Source organism: Suricata suricatta, chromosome 3 (assembly GCF_006229205.1).
Source record: "Suricata suricatta isolate VVHF042 chromosome 3, meerkat_22Aug2017_6uvM2_HiC, whole genome shotgun sequence".
In the NCBI taxonomy this organism is placed as follows: Eukaryota; Metazoa; Chordata; class Mammalia; order Carnivora; family Herpestidae; genus Suricata; species Suricata suricatta.
This window is the reverse complement of record NC_043702.1, coordinates 136,867,968-136,882,798: the sequence shown is the minus strand read 5'-3', so window position 1 is coordinate 136,882,798 and position 14,831 is coordinate 136,867,968. Positions and strand designations below refer to the sequence as shown.

The window sequence follows — 14,831 nt, the reverse complement described above, 5'->3', positions numbered from 1 at the left end:
TCGTGACATCTATTAGTGTCTTCCAAGTCTTCCTCTAATTACCCTGGCCTCTCATTTACAGGCAGATGACATGACCCAGAAGCACACGCAGGGTTAGCCAACTGTGTAAGAGAAACAGGGCTGAGGATGACAGAGGCTTCTTTTCTTTCAAGTTGGCTTGCTACTCCGTTACACACTTCTGAACATACTCCACACCTGACACGAAGGGGCGCCCCGGCAAATTGGGAGCCGCACAGCTCCTCCAAACTCATGGCAGACGACGGAAAGGCGCTAATGTGGGCCGACCCGTCCAGGTAGTCAAACACTCACAGTCAATTTGTGAATTATTTTCTCTCCAGGCACCTGCGCTGTGCCAGACGTTCTTCGTCATTAAAGGGCTTTCCCTCCTGCCTGGATTCAGCTTACCTCTTTAGCTCCCGTGAGGAAGGAGGGAAAAGAGTGAAGGGCAAACGCAACGACGCCGCCCCCAAAGCGCACGGACTTAATCTGGCCAAGCCCTCCAGTGAGAAGGGGAACAGAACGCTTACTTACTCAGTGCAGATTTTGTTTTGTTTGTAAAACTTGTGCCGTGTAGCAAACAACCGAGAGATGTACTTGGCATTTTCAAGATCATCCTTGGAAAAGAAGAGGCAGAGGAAAAAATAAGTAAATAAGACATCGGTTTGATTATACACACGTCTCCCTAGGATTCTCCCAAACAGGGCCACATCCCTTTGTATCATCAGGCCAAACGCAAAAGAGCCCCCTGAGCAGCAAACCAGTATGCTGAAATTCTGCAGCCAGCAGGGCTGGGAAGCCCACCCAGGACGGCGGACAATCTGTTAAAGACTCCTCCATACTCAAGGCACTGGGCTGATGCCATGATCTGGTATGTCTTCACACAATTCCAAACCAAAGGGGGCATGAACAGGGGGCTCTCCACAGAAGGGAGATCACTCAGTTTTCTTCACATTAGGCTTGGGCTGTGTGGTTAGGAAAAGATGGTCCGGGTCAGCCAGCAAAAGAAAATGCGGTGCAATATAATCGGGGGGGGGGGGGGGTTACTGGATGCGGGCTGTAACTCAAGCGCTAGGGGACGCGGCACACCAGACAATATGATCCATCCCAAATGCAGCAGTTGGAGGAACCAAAATCCCCAGTCCAAACTCAGCTTAAAAACCTGGCATCCTGAACAGGAAATCACCACCACTACGTGGAAATGAGTAATGACAGCACTGGGCCAGAGGTGGACAGTTAGGGGTTCAAGAGAATGTTTATTCTCTCACGATGCAGAGAGCAAAGAAGGGATATTGTGAGTTGAGAGGTCACACAGCAAGCTGTCAGACTCTGCCCCCCTCTTTCCGTTGTGCTTACCGTGTGAAAGAGGGCCGTCTCTTCTTTGTTGATGAGCTCCAGCAGAATAGTCGACTTGTTGTGCGAGATATTTCCGATGTCATTCCACCTGGTCAAAAGAAATGCAACCGGGTTTGCCAGGATGTCCCATGCGGTTGTTATGAATCAGCAGAGGACGGTCACCTACTACTGGTGAGTCTCGTTTTACCAATTATGATGTAACTATAGTCTTAAAAGCTAAATGTTCCTTCTCTCCAAGCAAAAAAAGCAAAGAAAACGCAACAAGGGTCAACTTAAATAGCTAAGGATACCGTATAAAGTACGTCGGGATACTGCTGCTAAGGTACACTTTCCTTTATGACTAGTTATGAGGACAACATGCAAGAAACTTCTGGCTTGTTTTTCACATTTCCAAACTGCAAGGCACTTCACATCTCTTAAAGATGGAGGAGCACGTTATTTCAAAGTCACGTGTTCCCAAGAATCTTCGCCAAAGAACCCACACGGATTCTGTGTTGCAGCGTAGGCTACAGATGGATTGTGCCACCAAGACAAAGTACCCTGGGAAGGTCAGCTAGTTTCCCATTCTACCTGGGGCCAGTCTGCAGCCATCTCCTACTACTATCTACCTTGGCTCTGTGCCCCATGTCTATATTCCCTCTTCAGGCCAACCTTATACTGCCCTGTCCTCTGCCTAGATGATTCCTTTAAGACTCAACTCAGAAGTCACCTTCTCTCTTCCTTGTCCCCAACTCGCATGCATATATGCCCTATGGGTCACCACATGGTATTACAACTGTTCACCTCTGTGACTAGACCGCAAACTAAGCCAAACTAGACCAAAGACGCCATGCCTAGAGACTCTGCTTCCTTCGTGGCTATATTCCAAGCACAAGGCACGTTCCTGGCATTCAACATGCAATAAGTGTTTGCTGAAAGAATTAAAAGCATAATACTGCCTCCCATCTGTAAAGAGTACAGTTTCTTTATCAACTCTCTACAGGAGACAAGGCGGCTATTTTTGATCCCACTTTAGAGATGAGATGATTTATGCAAAAACGAGTACGTGACTTAGCCATGTTCACTCTGCTCACTGGGGATGCATGAGTTTTATACCTGGGGCTCCTCAATGAAGGTCTCTAGAGATAAAAAATTCTTGGTTTCTTCAGGCTCCATGCCTTCAACTCAACTGTCAAAACTCTGGATCCACTCCTTAATTTGCAATGCGACCTCACCTAGGGGACACTATGACACTATGGTGGAAGTAAATTCCCATCCTGTGGAGGTTTCAAGATAAGGACAGAAAGAAGTCTGGAAGCTGTTCCTAAGGAAGTGAACCAGGCCTATGAGTGGCTTCTCAGCAAAGTTTCAAACGGCCATTTTCTTCTATTCAACCTCCATAGCTGGAATGCAGGACTTGTCTACTTCTCCAGGCTCAAGGAGAAAATGAAGCATTGATTCAGCTATGAAGAACTGTGTGGGACAAAATGCCTCATCAGCTTTAAATGAGCATAAAAATTTATAGTTACCACTCTGCACAATTTAGGTATTTCACTTGATCAATGTGTAATTTATTGTAGGTATATGGGGTTGACTGAATATGTCCAAAAGTCAAAAAGTTTACTCTGCAGCCACAAAGATCTTTCCCCCCACTTCTGCTTGGATAATGCCCCCGTTCACAGAGCAAGGAAAAAATAAATGAACAAAAAATAATGGAAGGGTGGGGACCTAGCAGGGAAAAGAGCCAACTAGGAAGCTTTTGGTGGGAAAATATTTGCAAAATGACCCCGATCAACTGCTGATCCAGAGAGCACACAGCTGGGCCAGCTCCACTTCTAGAAGGTAGACTTTGCTTTGTCTCTAGGAGCTGTCTTTGATGATCTGGCCTCAGTACCCAACTATGCCTAGCAGATGCATGTACAGGAAAGCTCTCTTCCAATCTATAACTGGCCATATTGCCCTTGTAAATGAAAGCAAGCATGCAGCTTTTGAGATCACTGACACTATGGTAGCAACTATGGGTGCCAACACAAGCAAGCTCATGGACACGTGACCTGAGGAGACACTTTGCCAAGTCCCCATACTGGTTCTCTCACATTAAATGGAGAAGAGCATTTAAAATACAAAATAATGAGGGGCGCCTGGGTGGCTCAGTCAGTTAAGCGTCCAACTTCAGCTCAGGTCATGATCTAGAGGTTTGTGAATTAGAGCTCTGCATCAGTCTCTGTGCTGACAGCTCAGCGCCTGGAGCCTGCTTCGGATTCCATGTCTCCCAATCTCTCTCTCTGCCCCTTCCCTGCTGTGCTCCCCGTCTCTTAAATAAATAAGCATTAAAAAAAATCTAAAATGCAAAATAATGAAAAAGTACCCAAAATCCTTTAATTCATGATAACAAATTCAATGCTTTTCCAAATGCACTTTCATGTATATGTTACACATTTAATATAAAAATTACTCCCCCCTCTTCCAGCTCACATGGTGAGGCAGAGGGTTTCGGAAAATGGAAAGCAGCCAGTCTGGACTGAATGACTGGTCGGCGATAGTCCGGGCCAAGGTAGCCAGCAGGACCGACTGGACAGCTTACTTCCAGCCAGACTCAGAGCGCAGCTCTATGCCTCTGGCTCTGCAGGGCCCGACAGTGCCTTTCCTGGACTCAGGCGAGCAGACAAAGCTGCCTCCACCCCCTACCCCCACACTGGTCTCCAGGAAAAGTGAGATGCATTTCTCCATAAGCACTCAAATCTCGCAGAGAGAGGGCTGATCTTCTCCGAATTCAGAAAAGCTCAATTCTGATCCACAGTCTGGCTCTTAACTCATTGGGATAACCGTCCTATGGAGCAGGGTTTTCTAGAGTCCCTCAAGGGGAAAAAGACCGAAGGACAAAGATAGGAATGAGACTACCTGTATATTACTGCTTGTCTTCCAATTCTGTTTCTCACGAAAATCCCCATAAAGAAAATGCCCAGCTGCACGCTGTTTCCATGATTGTCCTGCATGAGAGCAAGAGAAGAGCGAGATGATGAAACGGATCACCGGCAACCTGGCAGAACCAAGCACTTGGGCCGCAGCCCACCCGTGGGGGCCACACTCCGTTTCCTGCCCATAAATGAATGAATCACCAACAGCATACGGACCACAGGCAACTTGGTCCTGAAGGGACTCACCCCGCCGCACGTCCTAGTGGACTATACACATATATATGTATTTTTTTCTTTTATGTTAATTTGTCACGACACATTTCCTGTCCAAGAGAGATTTTTAGGATTTTTCTCAGATTTGTTGGCATGTCAGATCTTATCTTTCACGAACATCTATTAATATCTTTTTTACTTTGTTTTTTAAAATCAAAATTATACACGTATGTAGTTTGAGTGTGTAGGCTATCACACATGTGTGATTATGTATGTCCGCTGTGTGAAGAACTGAGGATATTCCTTGGAGCCAACAGCAGACTTGGTCCCACCATTTCCTCTTCTACATCAACTCCCACCCTAGTGTTGCTCTATTTGCACCCACTGTGCTTGGTCTTTCAATTTAGAAACTTGTGTTCCTCAGTCCTGGGATCCTTTCTCCAATTACTAGCTTTATTTCTTCCATTCACTCCTGGAACTCCCATTATTCAGATGTTGGACATCCGGGACTGGCCTTCTAATTTTATCTCCCACCTCCCACATTCCAAACCTCACCTTTTGGTGAGATTTTCTTAATTTTATCTTGCAACCTGTTACATTTCCCATTTCTCATATCACATTTTTAATTTCTGAGAGTTCTTTTCTCTCTCTTTTAAAATTTTCTGAACGTTCCCTTTTAAAAGCGATCTATTCCTTGAAGGACATAATATAATGGAGACTCATAGGATGGTATCTTGGGGCAGGAGTGCTTCACCCTGCAGAGTCTCTATGTCTACCAGGCTGCTTCATTCTCTGTCATTCCTGAGAGGGCACCCTGTGGGGTGATGCTGGGCCACGGAGTCACGGTCCAGGGTGGGATGCTGAGCGCTGGCTGGGAGCTTTGTGAGCACAGGAGGGGCGTGAGGACTGCAGAGCTGCCGGGCAATCTGCCGGGCCCTGTGCTGTGGAAGCCCCGATGACTGATCTCCACGTCTGGTCTCCTGGTCCCATCAGATGCTTCCGACCTCCTGCCTGGGACAGGCTGACCGCTGCCAGCGTGCTTGGGCGCAGAGTGGGCACAAGGCTCACCACCCAGGGAGTAAACCATCACTCAGTCCCCCGCTTTTCCTTGGGGATAGCCTCTTTGTGGCGTGGGCAGAGAGGCGTGCACGACTAGACACAGGATGAAAAAGAAGCATGTCTACATTCCTCAGAACCCTGGATCCTGCATAAGACACACAGATGACAGTGTCCTGTCGCAGGGACCTCTCCCCAGGCCACCCAGCAAAGCACATATCAGAACAGGGCTCTCCTAACAAGGACAGAGCGAGGGCAAGACAGCTGTTGGACGCAAAGCTGAGAGACGGTCGGGAGAGGGTCTAGAGGGAAGGAAAGGAAGTGCCTTGCGCATCAGGAGCAGTTACAAGGTAAGTGACACCGTGGAAACACACACGTGGGAACAGAAGTCAGGAGAACTGGAGCAGGGGAGGGAAAGAAAATACTGCAGAAAGCCTTCCAGGGCACGCTGCCAGCAGATCAATTGGTGCCACGGGCCGGTGGGCATGGGGTCGTGGTAGGAGCAGTTCACCAGGGCTGGGCAATGGAACAAACATAGGACAGATGTCCAGACACTGCGAGAGTCAAAACTCAGGGGCTTGGCGTCCAACTCGGCTAAGGATCAAGGCTCCAGACACAAGCACCCTCTCTGTGTCCACGTGCTCTGACAATACGGAGAGCCCACGGGGCAGCACCCACCTATGCATGTGGGGGGGAGCAGACCTCCCAGGAACCTCCTCCAACCTTGAAAAACTTAGAGGAATCACTCATGTAAAAGCTCATGCTATGTGGACATATTCTTCCCTAAAACATAGCCATAGCAAGCTTGTTTCCTTTACTTGGGGCTCCATGGCTACTCGGTCTGCCCCTGCACACCCTCCTGGCTTTTTCGTGTATCTCGGAGCTGACCACGGCCCCTCCCATCACCCCTGTCTCTGGGGGCCATGTAGACTGCAGGTGGCTGCCTCAGTCATGAATAGACACGTGGGGATAAAGAAGACACCCAGCTAAGTCACACTCATAGGCTGTGAGTCAGCAGTGCCTGTCTGCCCACTCAGACCAAGGTAGACAGTACACCCCCTTGGGCTCTTCCCACGAAAGAACATACCAGAAAGTGTGTCGGGAATAGGCACAGCGGATTTCAACATTATCTCCACTGCCCCTGCTTCCCACAGCCCAGAATGACCAAAAACGATGTGAGCAAAGGAGCACAACAACCAAACCCCCGACTTCCTGGGGCTGGGAAGTCAGTTTTCTGGAAGCGGAGAAAAGTTTACCCTGATTTTTCAATGGCCCAAAATATCATGACTATATATGGGCGGCTGAAATGTAAGCGGGATGCAGATGGCTTCATAAGGCATTATTGCAAGGAAAATGGATTACAACCCTACGAAGGGCAGCCATTAGAGAAGCAAGAGAAAATTAAACAAATCTAAAAAAGAGCCGTTTAGCCCTCTCCACAAGCTGCGGCCACCCTGCTCGTTCTCCCTGATGCACATGGGCAGTTCTCATTAAGGCAAATTGCAAGAGAGCAGCAGAGGGGAACAGAACACTTCTAAAACAGCCAGCGGAGCCAGTTTAGAATGAAATGTTTGTGCTAAAATTGCACCATCTCCCAAACTGCGGAAATGTGCCAGTTGCTTTAGGTTTGTGACAAAGCACCGTCTTCTGCAAAGCGGGTCAGTGGAGAGAAGAAAATGAGTGTGGAGTAGGGGCCCAGTTCTATAAATGACCATGCAGCGTGACCCCCCCCAGCCACACCCACTTCAGGACGTGGATCTGTTGCCAAGGACATGATGTGCCGTAACAGTTTCCCGTGCACCGTTTCCCGCAAACACCAAAGGGGCTGGAAACCCGCAATGGAGGCTCTCTAGAACTCGAGAAAGAAAGTGTGCCTGTGTACAGGGAAGGTTTCACTCCGCCTCACGAGCGATGATCCCTGTATCAGCTCAAGGAAGAGAGACGAGAAGCAGCTAGTAAAGAAAATGACTGAGTGGGGTCTGCATATTAAGGCACAGATGACAAGAGCTGCTTTCCTGTCGCAAAACTGGACGTGGCCACATACCTTCCCAGGACCGGTGTTTGGTGCTCACTCAGACAGTTGTCTTACGAACAAGCTATTCTGCCCCCGGCCAGGGAAAACTTCAAAATCTCTTAGTTAAGAAGCGTTTGCTTTGCCTAAAGTAAACAGGACTCCCCATCTAATGCCCCGCGGCGATAAGGAAGCTGGGTCATTCTGGCCCGTGGTCTATCACTCATTTTCCAGTCGCCAGAGTCATTCTGAGCACGCTGAAGGAAGGACAGGCCAGGGTGCGTTACCTTCACAGGGAAGATCTCCTGTCCAAATCCATCCAAGCGTTCCACCTCGTTGATGTACATGAGCTCCGCCTCTGAGGGCAGGATTCCACTAAAATCCAAACAGCATCAAAGAAGGAAATGGTTAAGAGTGACAAAGGCCGTGGGAGATCCTACCCTCCTGATGGCAAATTCCAGAGCTGTGGGTTCGCTCTAGTTCTGGGAAGAGCGATCATCACCCAGCTGTGAGGGCATGGCACATTACTAAGTAATTCATTAACATACTCCCCACCAGCCTTTACTCAACAAGGGAAGAATCAGAGGAAGGTAAAGTACTGAAGAGCCACAGCCCTATAAACACTAATTATTACAGACATCCTTTTGAATAATGCTGTGGCTGCTTAAAAAAAAAAAAAAAAAAGAAGTTATTTTTCTCCCACCCAGGAAAAAAAATCTCCACTGTTAAGAAAAAAAGAAAAAGTTTCTGAGGATGCTATTTTGGGAGCCGAATGGCCAAAACGAGAGAGAGCCTGGGACCACCACACAGGTCCTCTGACATTGGAAGGAAAGCCGCTTGGTTTCCCATTGGTCCCAGAGAGCTCTGCACAGCCCTGATAACACGCTCTCCGTGCCTCCTCCACTCTTGCTCCTCTCCCTCTTGACCTTGACTTTCCCATCCAAAGCAAATCTTGTAGGTCTTCACAGTTAGCTCAAGCTGCCCCAGGCTCCCCAGCTCTGGCAACAGAGTTTTAGGAAGGTCAGAGAGAAGACTTCTCCTGGCTAACAGCTTCACATCTATGTGGGCTTCCTGGGTGTAGAAGAAGAAAAGGAAAAAAGAAAGGGAGAGAAAGAAAAAAGAAGAGGAGGAGAAAGGGGAAGGAGGGCAAGCACAGTTTTGGAATCTACAGAGGCCTCTGGGAATGGGGCTGAACCACGTGCAGGAAGCAGCACAGCCTGGGGGTTGGGGAGGGGGGCGGGAGCCAGCACCTCGGTGGCCCTACCTGTGGGCTTTGTGCTCTTGGGCTACCTTCTGCGTCAGCTCTTCCAGAACGGCCTCCTCCAGGGCCAGATCCTATCAAAACAGAAGCGGATGATGTCATTTACTCTTTTGCTTAGGAGCAAACCTTAGGAGCTCTGTTCTCCAGAAGACGTTCCTGACCAACCTCACTTTGTCCATCTCCCCTTTACTCCTTCCAATCGAAGGTGGTCCATTTTCGGGCTGACGGTCCATTGTTACTTTTATAATCTGGCTCTTTGCTGTAACTCAGGCTCTCCACTTGTAACTAACGTGCCTATTTCAAGGCATAGTTTGGGTGGCCGCCTAAATTCTGGAGGGTATAGGAATGGGTGTGTCTTCATTTACCGTCTTCTTTGTTTGCCTCCCAGACTCACTTTTATTGAAGCTGCTTTGTCAGGACTTACATATTTTTAACAATCGGGGTATGAATTTCCAGCCCATTATCGTTTCAAAGGCTGAGCCTAGAAAGGGACTGTGCCTGGCCGTTTTGTCCACCACCATGATATCTGTGCACTAATTCAGAGCCATCTGAAGGCAGGGACGGCTCATTCAGATGTTACTTGGCAGACTCTTGGGAGCCGAAGAGGTCAGGCTGGCGAGAAGTAGGGAGCTCTTTAGGTGAACAGTGTGTAGCAGGCCAGCTGGTGTCTCCACCACCTGAATCCCAGGTCCCTGGGGCCCTTGGTGTGCTGGCTCCCATCGGATTGCAGACAATGATCGCACACACCTCCTCCCAACACCCCACCCATGGACAGTGGGAATACATCAGGGATCGTTACACATTCACTAGCATAGAACTGTCTGGGATGGAGATGGTCTGAAGGGAGAAATCCAAGACAGGGAGCTGAGAGCAACCAGGTCCTGAGACCCTGACAGACGTGGTGACTCCAGAGCTCCCCGGGTCCCTCGCGGTAGCCTAGGGAGGCTCAAGCCAAGGGCCAGCTGCCTCAGACCTTCCCAGGGCCGGTTCCACGCGGTCTGCCCCTAGGTCGATAAGCACTGAGGAGGGCAGAGATCTGTGCGCCATTTCCCTCTGAGCTCCAGAAAGGGTGTGGGAAGGGCCTCCGAGCTGGTGTCCCATGAGGCCCTCTGACACTGGGGCTGGGGGTCTGAGGGCTGAAGCTTAGCAGAAAACTTCCCACACATTGATTCCCTTGATTCCAAAATACCATTTATATAAAGATGACCCCCAGTGTAACAATTTTCCATGGGTGAAACCCACCCCCAAAACTGCAAGGAACATCCCATCTCAAATCAGGAAAGCGTGAAAAATCAGTATCCTTTAAATCCGGAAAATGAGGGTATAACTGCATGCTGGAAAATTCTATAGCCCTGCAGGTGGTCAGGAGAAATCTTGGAGAAGGTGGAGGGGATTCCTGGCAGCTCTTATTTCTCATGGATTAACTGGTGAGTTTGCTGTGTCCTGTTCAGCCATCCACTGAAATGACTCGAGTCCCCAATAGGGACTAAGCTCAGTTTTACCCTGGGGAACAGCAAAGACGCTGCGTGGCTTGGCAACGGGCGTGCTGGGCGTGCATCTGCGTCCTGAGCGGTAGCCATAATGCAATACTGATTTGGAAGAGCTAACAAAAGGCACGCGGCCCGTAGGATAAAATCAAGGTAAGTGAAGATCAAAAAGTGCTCCATTGAACCTCCGTTTCCTACTTTGCAAGGAGAAAAAGTCCAAAGGTGCTCTGGTGCTATTGTACTCAATTCAAGCACCTCCATCTGCGTGGAGGGCTCCCCGAGGTATGAGCCCCTGCCCCCCGGAATGCGCGAGGGGCCCTGCGGGAATGAAAATGGCAGACTGCATGCCTGTAGACAGCGGCACACCTGTGGCCTGCCCTGTGTCCTTCACTTTGTTCTTTTCTCTGCCGCAGAAATGCCATTTGACAAATTCGGTTGCTTTCTAAGATCAAACAAGGCCATTCATCCCATCTTCCCTCCCCCACCAAAGGAATGTGGTCTTCTCTTTGAAAGCTCCAGTGGAATGGCGCGGAAGGTTTACAGCCTTCCGTGGCTCCCCACTGCCTGCTCAATTAGGGCAGCACCTGGGCCTGGCATTCAGACCATACTTCGGCATGACCCGGCCTTCCCTCCCAGGCCTCCTCCCTCTAAGGTTCAAGCCCGCTTCCTAATAGAATGCTTCTACGTCTCCTGACACACTCAAGCTGACCCTTCCCGGAAGAACCCCTGGGGGCCCCTCACATTGAGTGAAATGTCATCCTGTCCTTCCGGTTTCATCTTAGCTACACTCCCTGGACCGGGCTTCCTTACTCCCCCACAGCGGATGTGAGGCCTTTCCTCTTCCGCTCTGCGCATGGCTCATGCCGCCCTCACCATAGCTGGCCTGCTGTCTCTCTTGCAGAGTTATCCGGATGCCCATCCCTCTGCTTCACCACAGGCCCCTCAGGTCAGCAGCTCTTCTCTACAGGCCGATTGCGGGGCTCTGAACCGGTGCTCACTTATCAGCTCTCCACATGCAGTCAGTGCTCAATAAATGCTAATCAGTACTCAACTCAATATGCACCTCAATATGCAACAAAGTTTCACATCGTCAAACCTCACACACAGAGCAGGTTGATGACGGTTTGTACTGTCGGCCTGTCCTCTGCTTACATTTCAAAACACGCGTAGTGTTGTTGCCGGAAAAGCAGTCTTCAGCCTCATTGTGCTTACATAACAGAGACAGAGGGTGACACTAATGATAAGACGATGATGACAGCAGTGACAAGGTCAACTAACTGCTTACTGAGAAATCACCACGTGCCAAGTTACGTACTTCACGTGAGTTCTCCCCTTCTGTCCTCACAGTTGGAGGTAGGTGTGCGAGCCTCATTTTTAGATGAGGAAACGGAGGCTTTGGTGAAACAGATTATTAAATTTTAAAACAGATTCAATTAAATAATGGCCCAGGTTCACACAGTCGGTTAATGGCACAGCCAGGAGATGGGCACAGAGTGCTGGCTCCCGTGGCCTGAAGCACCTGCCCACAGTTCACCATGTATCCGGGGTACAACATGGGGCAGAACGACAGGGCAGAAGCCCGGGAACATTCGCGGTTCAGATGTATACACTGACTGCCACTGGCTCCTGCCACTGCGTCTTCCATGCTGTCCAACAAGACTCTGTGCAGCGATGGAAATTTCTACATCCAAGTCGTCTAGTACAGCAGCTACTAGCCACACACGACTACTGAGGGCTTTTTATTTTTTTTAAAGTGTATTTATTTTGAGAGAGAGAATATGTGAGTAGGGGAGGGACAGAGAGAGAGAAGGGGGAGAGACACAATACCAAGCAGGTTCCACAGTGCAGCACAGAGGCTGACGTGGGGTTCGAGTTCACAAACCATGAGAGTTTACCCTGAGCCAGAATTAAGAGTCGGTTGCCTAACCGACGGAGCCACCCAGGCGCCCCTACTGAGTGTTTTTTAAATGTCGCTAATGCAACTGAGGAACTGAATTTTTCATTTTATTTAACTTTAAGTCACTTCAATTTGGATGTACACAGCCATGTGTCACAATGTAAGTTGCTACTATTCCGAAGAGGGGAAGTTCAGATCCAAGAATAACACATCTGTAGTTATCTGTTTACTGTGAGACTTAACGAGGCCTATGCCGTTCAGGTATCTGATCTGCTCAGAGCCCAGTGGATACACAGTCATATTCTGGAGAAGGTATGATGCACAAGATAAGTCCTTCCGGCCTTCACAGGTAGCCCTGGGACCTGTCAAAGCATTTTGACATCTACAAACTCATAAGTATCATGCTGGAAATCACCATAAAAAATTCTAAATAGCACCTAACCCCGGTCTCTGCCCAAAGGCTAGGTGAGTAAGACCTTTTTAGGAGAGAAGGTGAAAAAAAATTGTGGAAAATTATCAACCCAACTCAGTGTCTCCTTTGACGCAAAAAAGTCCTCTCTCTCTAATTCTCAGGTGTGAACTTCACTTTCCTCCCCCAAGCCCACTGGGGAACCTCCCAATGTTTGAGGTGAGCCTCTCAGATACTGGAGATGGTGATTCAAGCATGCTGACACCAAGTCCTATGAAGAGCTTCTCTGCCAAGTAGTATGCTAATCTCTGTGAATGCAGGTCGACTGGATGGGTAGAGTTAACAAGGCATGAAAAACAACAGACCAATCAGACAAATAGCTGCTTTGCTGGAGGGAAGAAGAAGAAGGATAGGGTTATTCACGACAACATAGAGATCTTGCAGTATTTTCCTAACCTATAAGAATAAAGGTTAAGCGTGCAGCAATCTAAGCTCATCTCAAACCCCGAGAGGGATAGTAACTTCAGCCTCACTCACTAGTCGTTCAAAACTTGAACCCTTGTCACTAGACACTCTACTTTCTCCATATGCCACAGCCAACTGGATGCCGAGTTCTGCTCATTCTATTTCCAAAATATCTCTTGCTTTGCTGTCGTGTTTTTCTTGTCACTCCTAATATCTAAGCATCTCCTGCCAAGAACACCATGCCGAGTCTCATCTGACCTCCTTTCACAAATGGCCTTATTGCTGTAATCTGGCGGTTCTCAAAGTGTGGGGTCTGTGTTTCCCCAGATGGAGGCCCATGGGTTCTCGGCCCTGAGATGTTCCATCTCATCTGCTGCCACTCCTGAGAGACAGTCAGACTCACCATTGACTCTTACACAATCACTCGTACCACCCGGCTCCTGCTCTTTGTCTCTGTCTAGATCATTCCTTGTTCCCTACCTGTCTGCCTGCTGCTATCCTGCCCACGCTTTGAAATACAACTCAGACACCACTGGTCTTTAAACCTTCCCTAACAAGCGGATGTAACCTCCCCCAGCATAAAATCCTGACTGCACTTTATTACCCTTGGCTTTACATTCTGATTTTGCAAACGTCCTATTTACCCAACTATTCGGCCGCTTTCCTGAGAACAAGCACTGTTTCTTATATCACTTTATTTCCTGGTAGTCAGTTACCCAGGCCAGTGCTTTGGGCAAAACAGTCAATAAAAAAATTAGTGGTGAATGATCAGGATTTCTAAAATCAGAGCCAGGGGGCGCCTGGGTGGCTCAGTCTGTTAAGTGTCCGACTTCAGCTCAGGTCATGATCTCACGGTTCATGGGTTTGAGCCCCACACTGGGCTCTGTGCTGACAGCTAGCTCAGAGCCTTGAGTCTGCTTCAGATTCTGTGTCTCCCTCTCTCTCTGCCCTACCCCCACCCATGCTCTGTTTCTCTCTGTCTCAATAATAAATAAAAACATTAAAAAACATTTTTAAAAAATAAAATCAGAGCCAGGATACTGCAGTGGGTCTAGCTTTTCAAACGTTTTCATTTCTCCTCATTGAAACTCTTCTCATTTTACCCCAACGCTTCTAACAAACAAACAAACATTCTCTGGGGATGAAAACTTAGCCTCATTCCTAATTTAATCCAAAACTGGGCATTTGACTTCACGGACTCATTCAGTAAATTTTCATGAGTGCAGAATATATGCCACACAACGGTGACAAGACAGAAGGGTATCTGCTTAGGGACCACAGAGATGACATTCCAGGTGACAATCGTCAGTACTGAACACGCTTAGATACTGAAAAAGCTCTGAAGACCGCACATAAAAGGTGATTTAGCAGGAAGTGGCTGATGGCTGAGGAGTATCATACACAAGGAAAACGGAGTCATCTCTAAAGGGGTGATATCTGCCTCAAGAGTTCAATGTCAAGTCATAGAAAGATCCGGAGCACAGCACCGAAGGCACAGGAAACCCAAGGATGAGGGCTCTGGGATGGGAGCAAACTTGATATGTTCAGAAAGTGTGGAAGAAAGCCATGGCCCTGGACAGTAGTGGACATGGGGGCTTGGGGAGGGGGATGGCAGGGGACGGAGAGGTCTCGAGGGGGCGGGAAGAGGTACCTTTACTTTTTCAGTATTTTTACAAACGCATCCCCACTTTGTAAATGCATCGACTTTCTCCTCCCCAGGAAACACGTGTATGGAAAATCCTCTGAGATTTTCAAAGGACAGCATTAAACCCCCAAAGAAGG

General features: G+C 48.6%; 1 protein-coding gene across 1 annotated transcript in view; it reads right to left on the bottom strand.

The window, feature by feature from the left end:
* The window catches only part of PTPN14 (protein tyrosine phosphatase non-receptor type 14), a 138,269-nt gene that overhangs the window by 31,643 nt on the left and 91,795 nt on the right, over positions 1 to 14,831 (bottom strand). Inside the window, exons 5-10 of the mRNA XM_029933370.1 lie at positions 11,798 to 11,939; positions 8,795 to 8,865; positions 7,818 to 7,905; positions 4,234 to 4,322; positions 1,354 to 1,441; positions 532 to 614 (exon numbers count right to left, since the gene is read on the bottom strand). Of these exons, the coding sequence (XP_029789230.1) occupies positions 532 to 614; positions 1,354 to 1,441; positions 4,234 to 4,322; positions 7,818 to 7,905; positions 8,795 to 8,865; positions 11,798 to 11,939 (561 nt within the window). The remainder of the gene's footprint in view (positions 1 to 531; positions 615 to 1,353; positions 1,442 to 4,233; positions 4,323 to 7,817; positions 7,906 to 8,794; positions 8,866 to 11,797; positions 11,940 to 14,831) is intronic.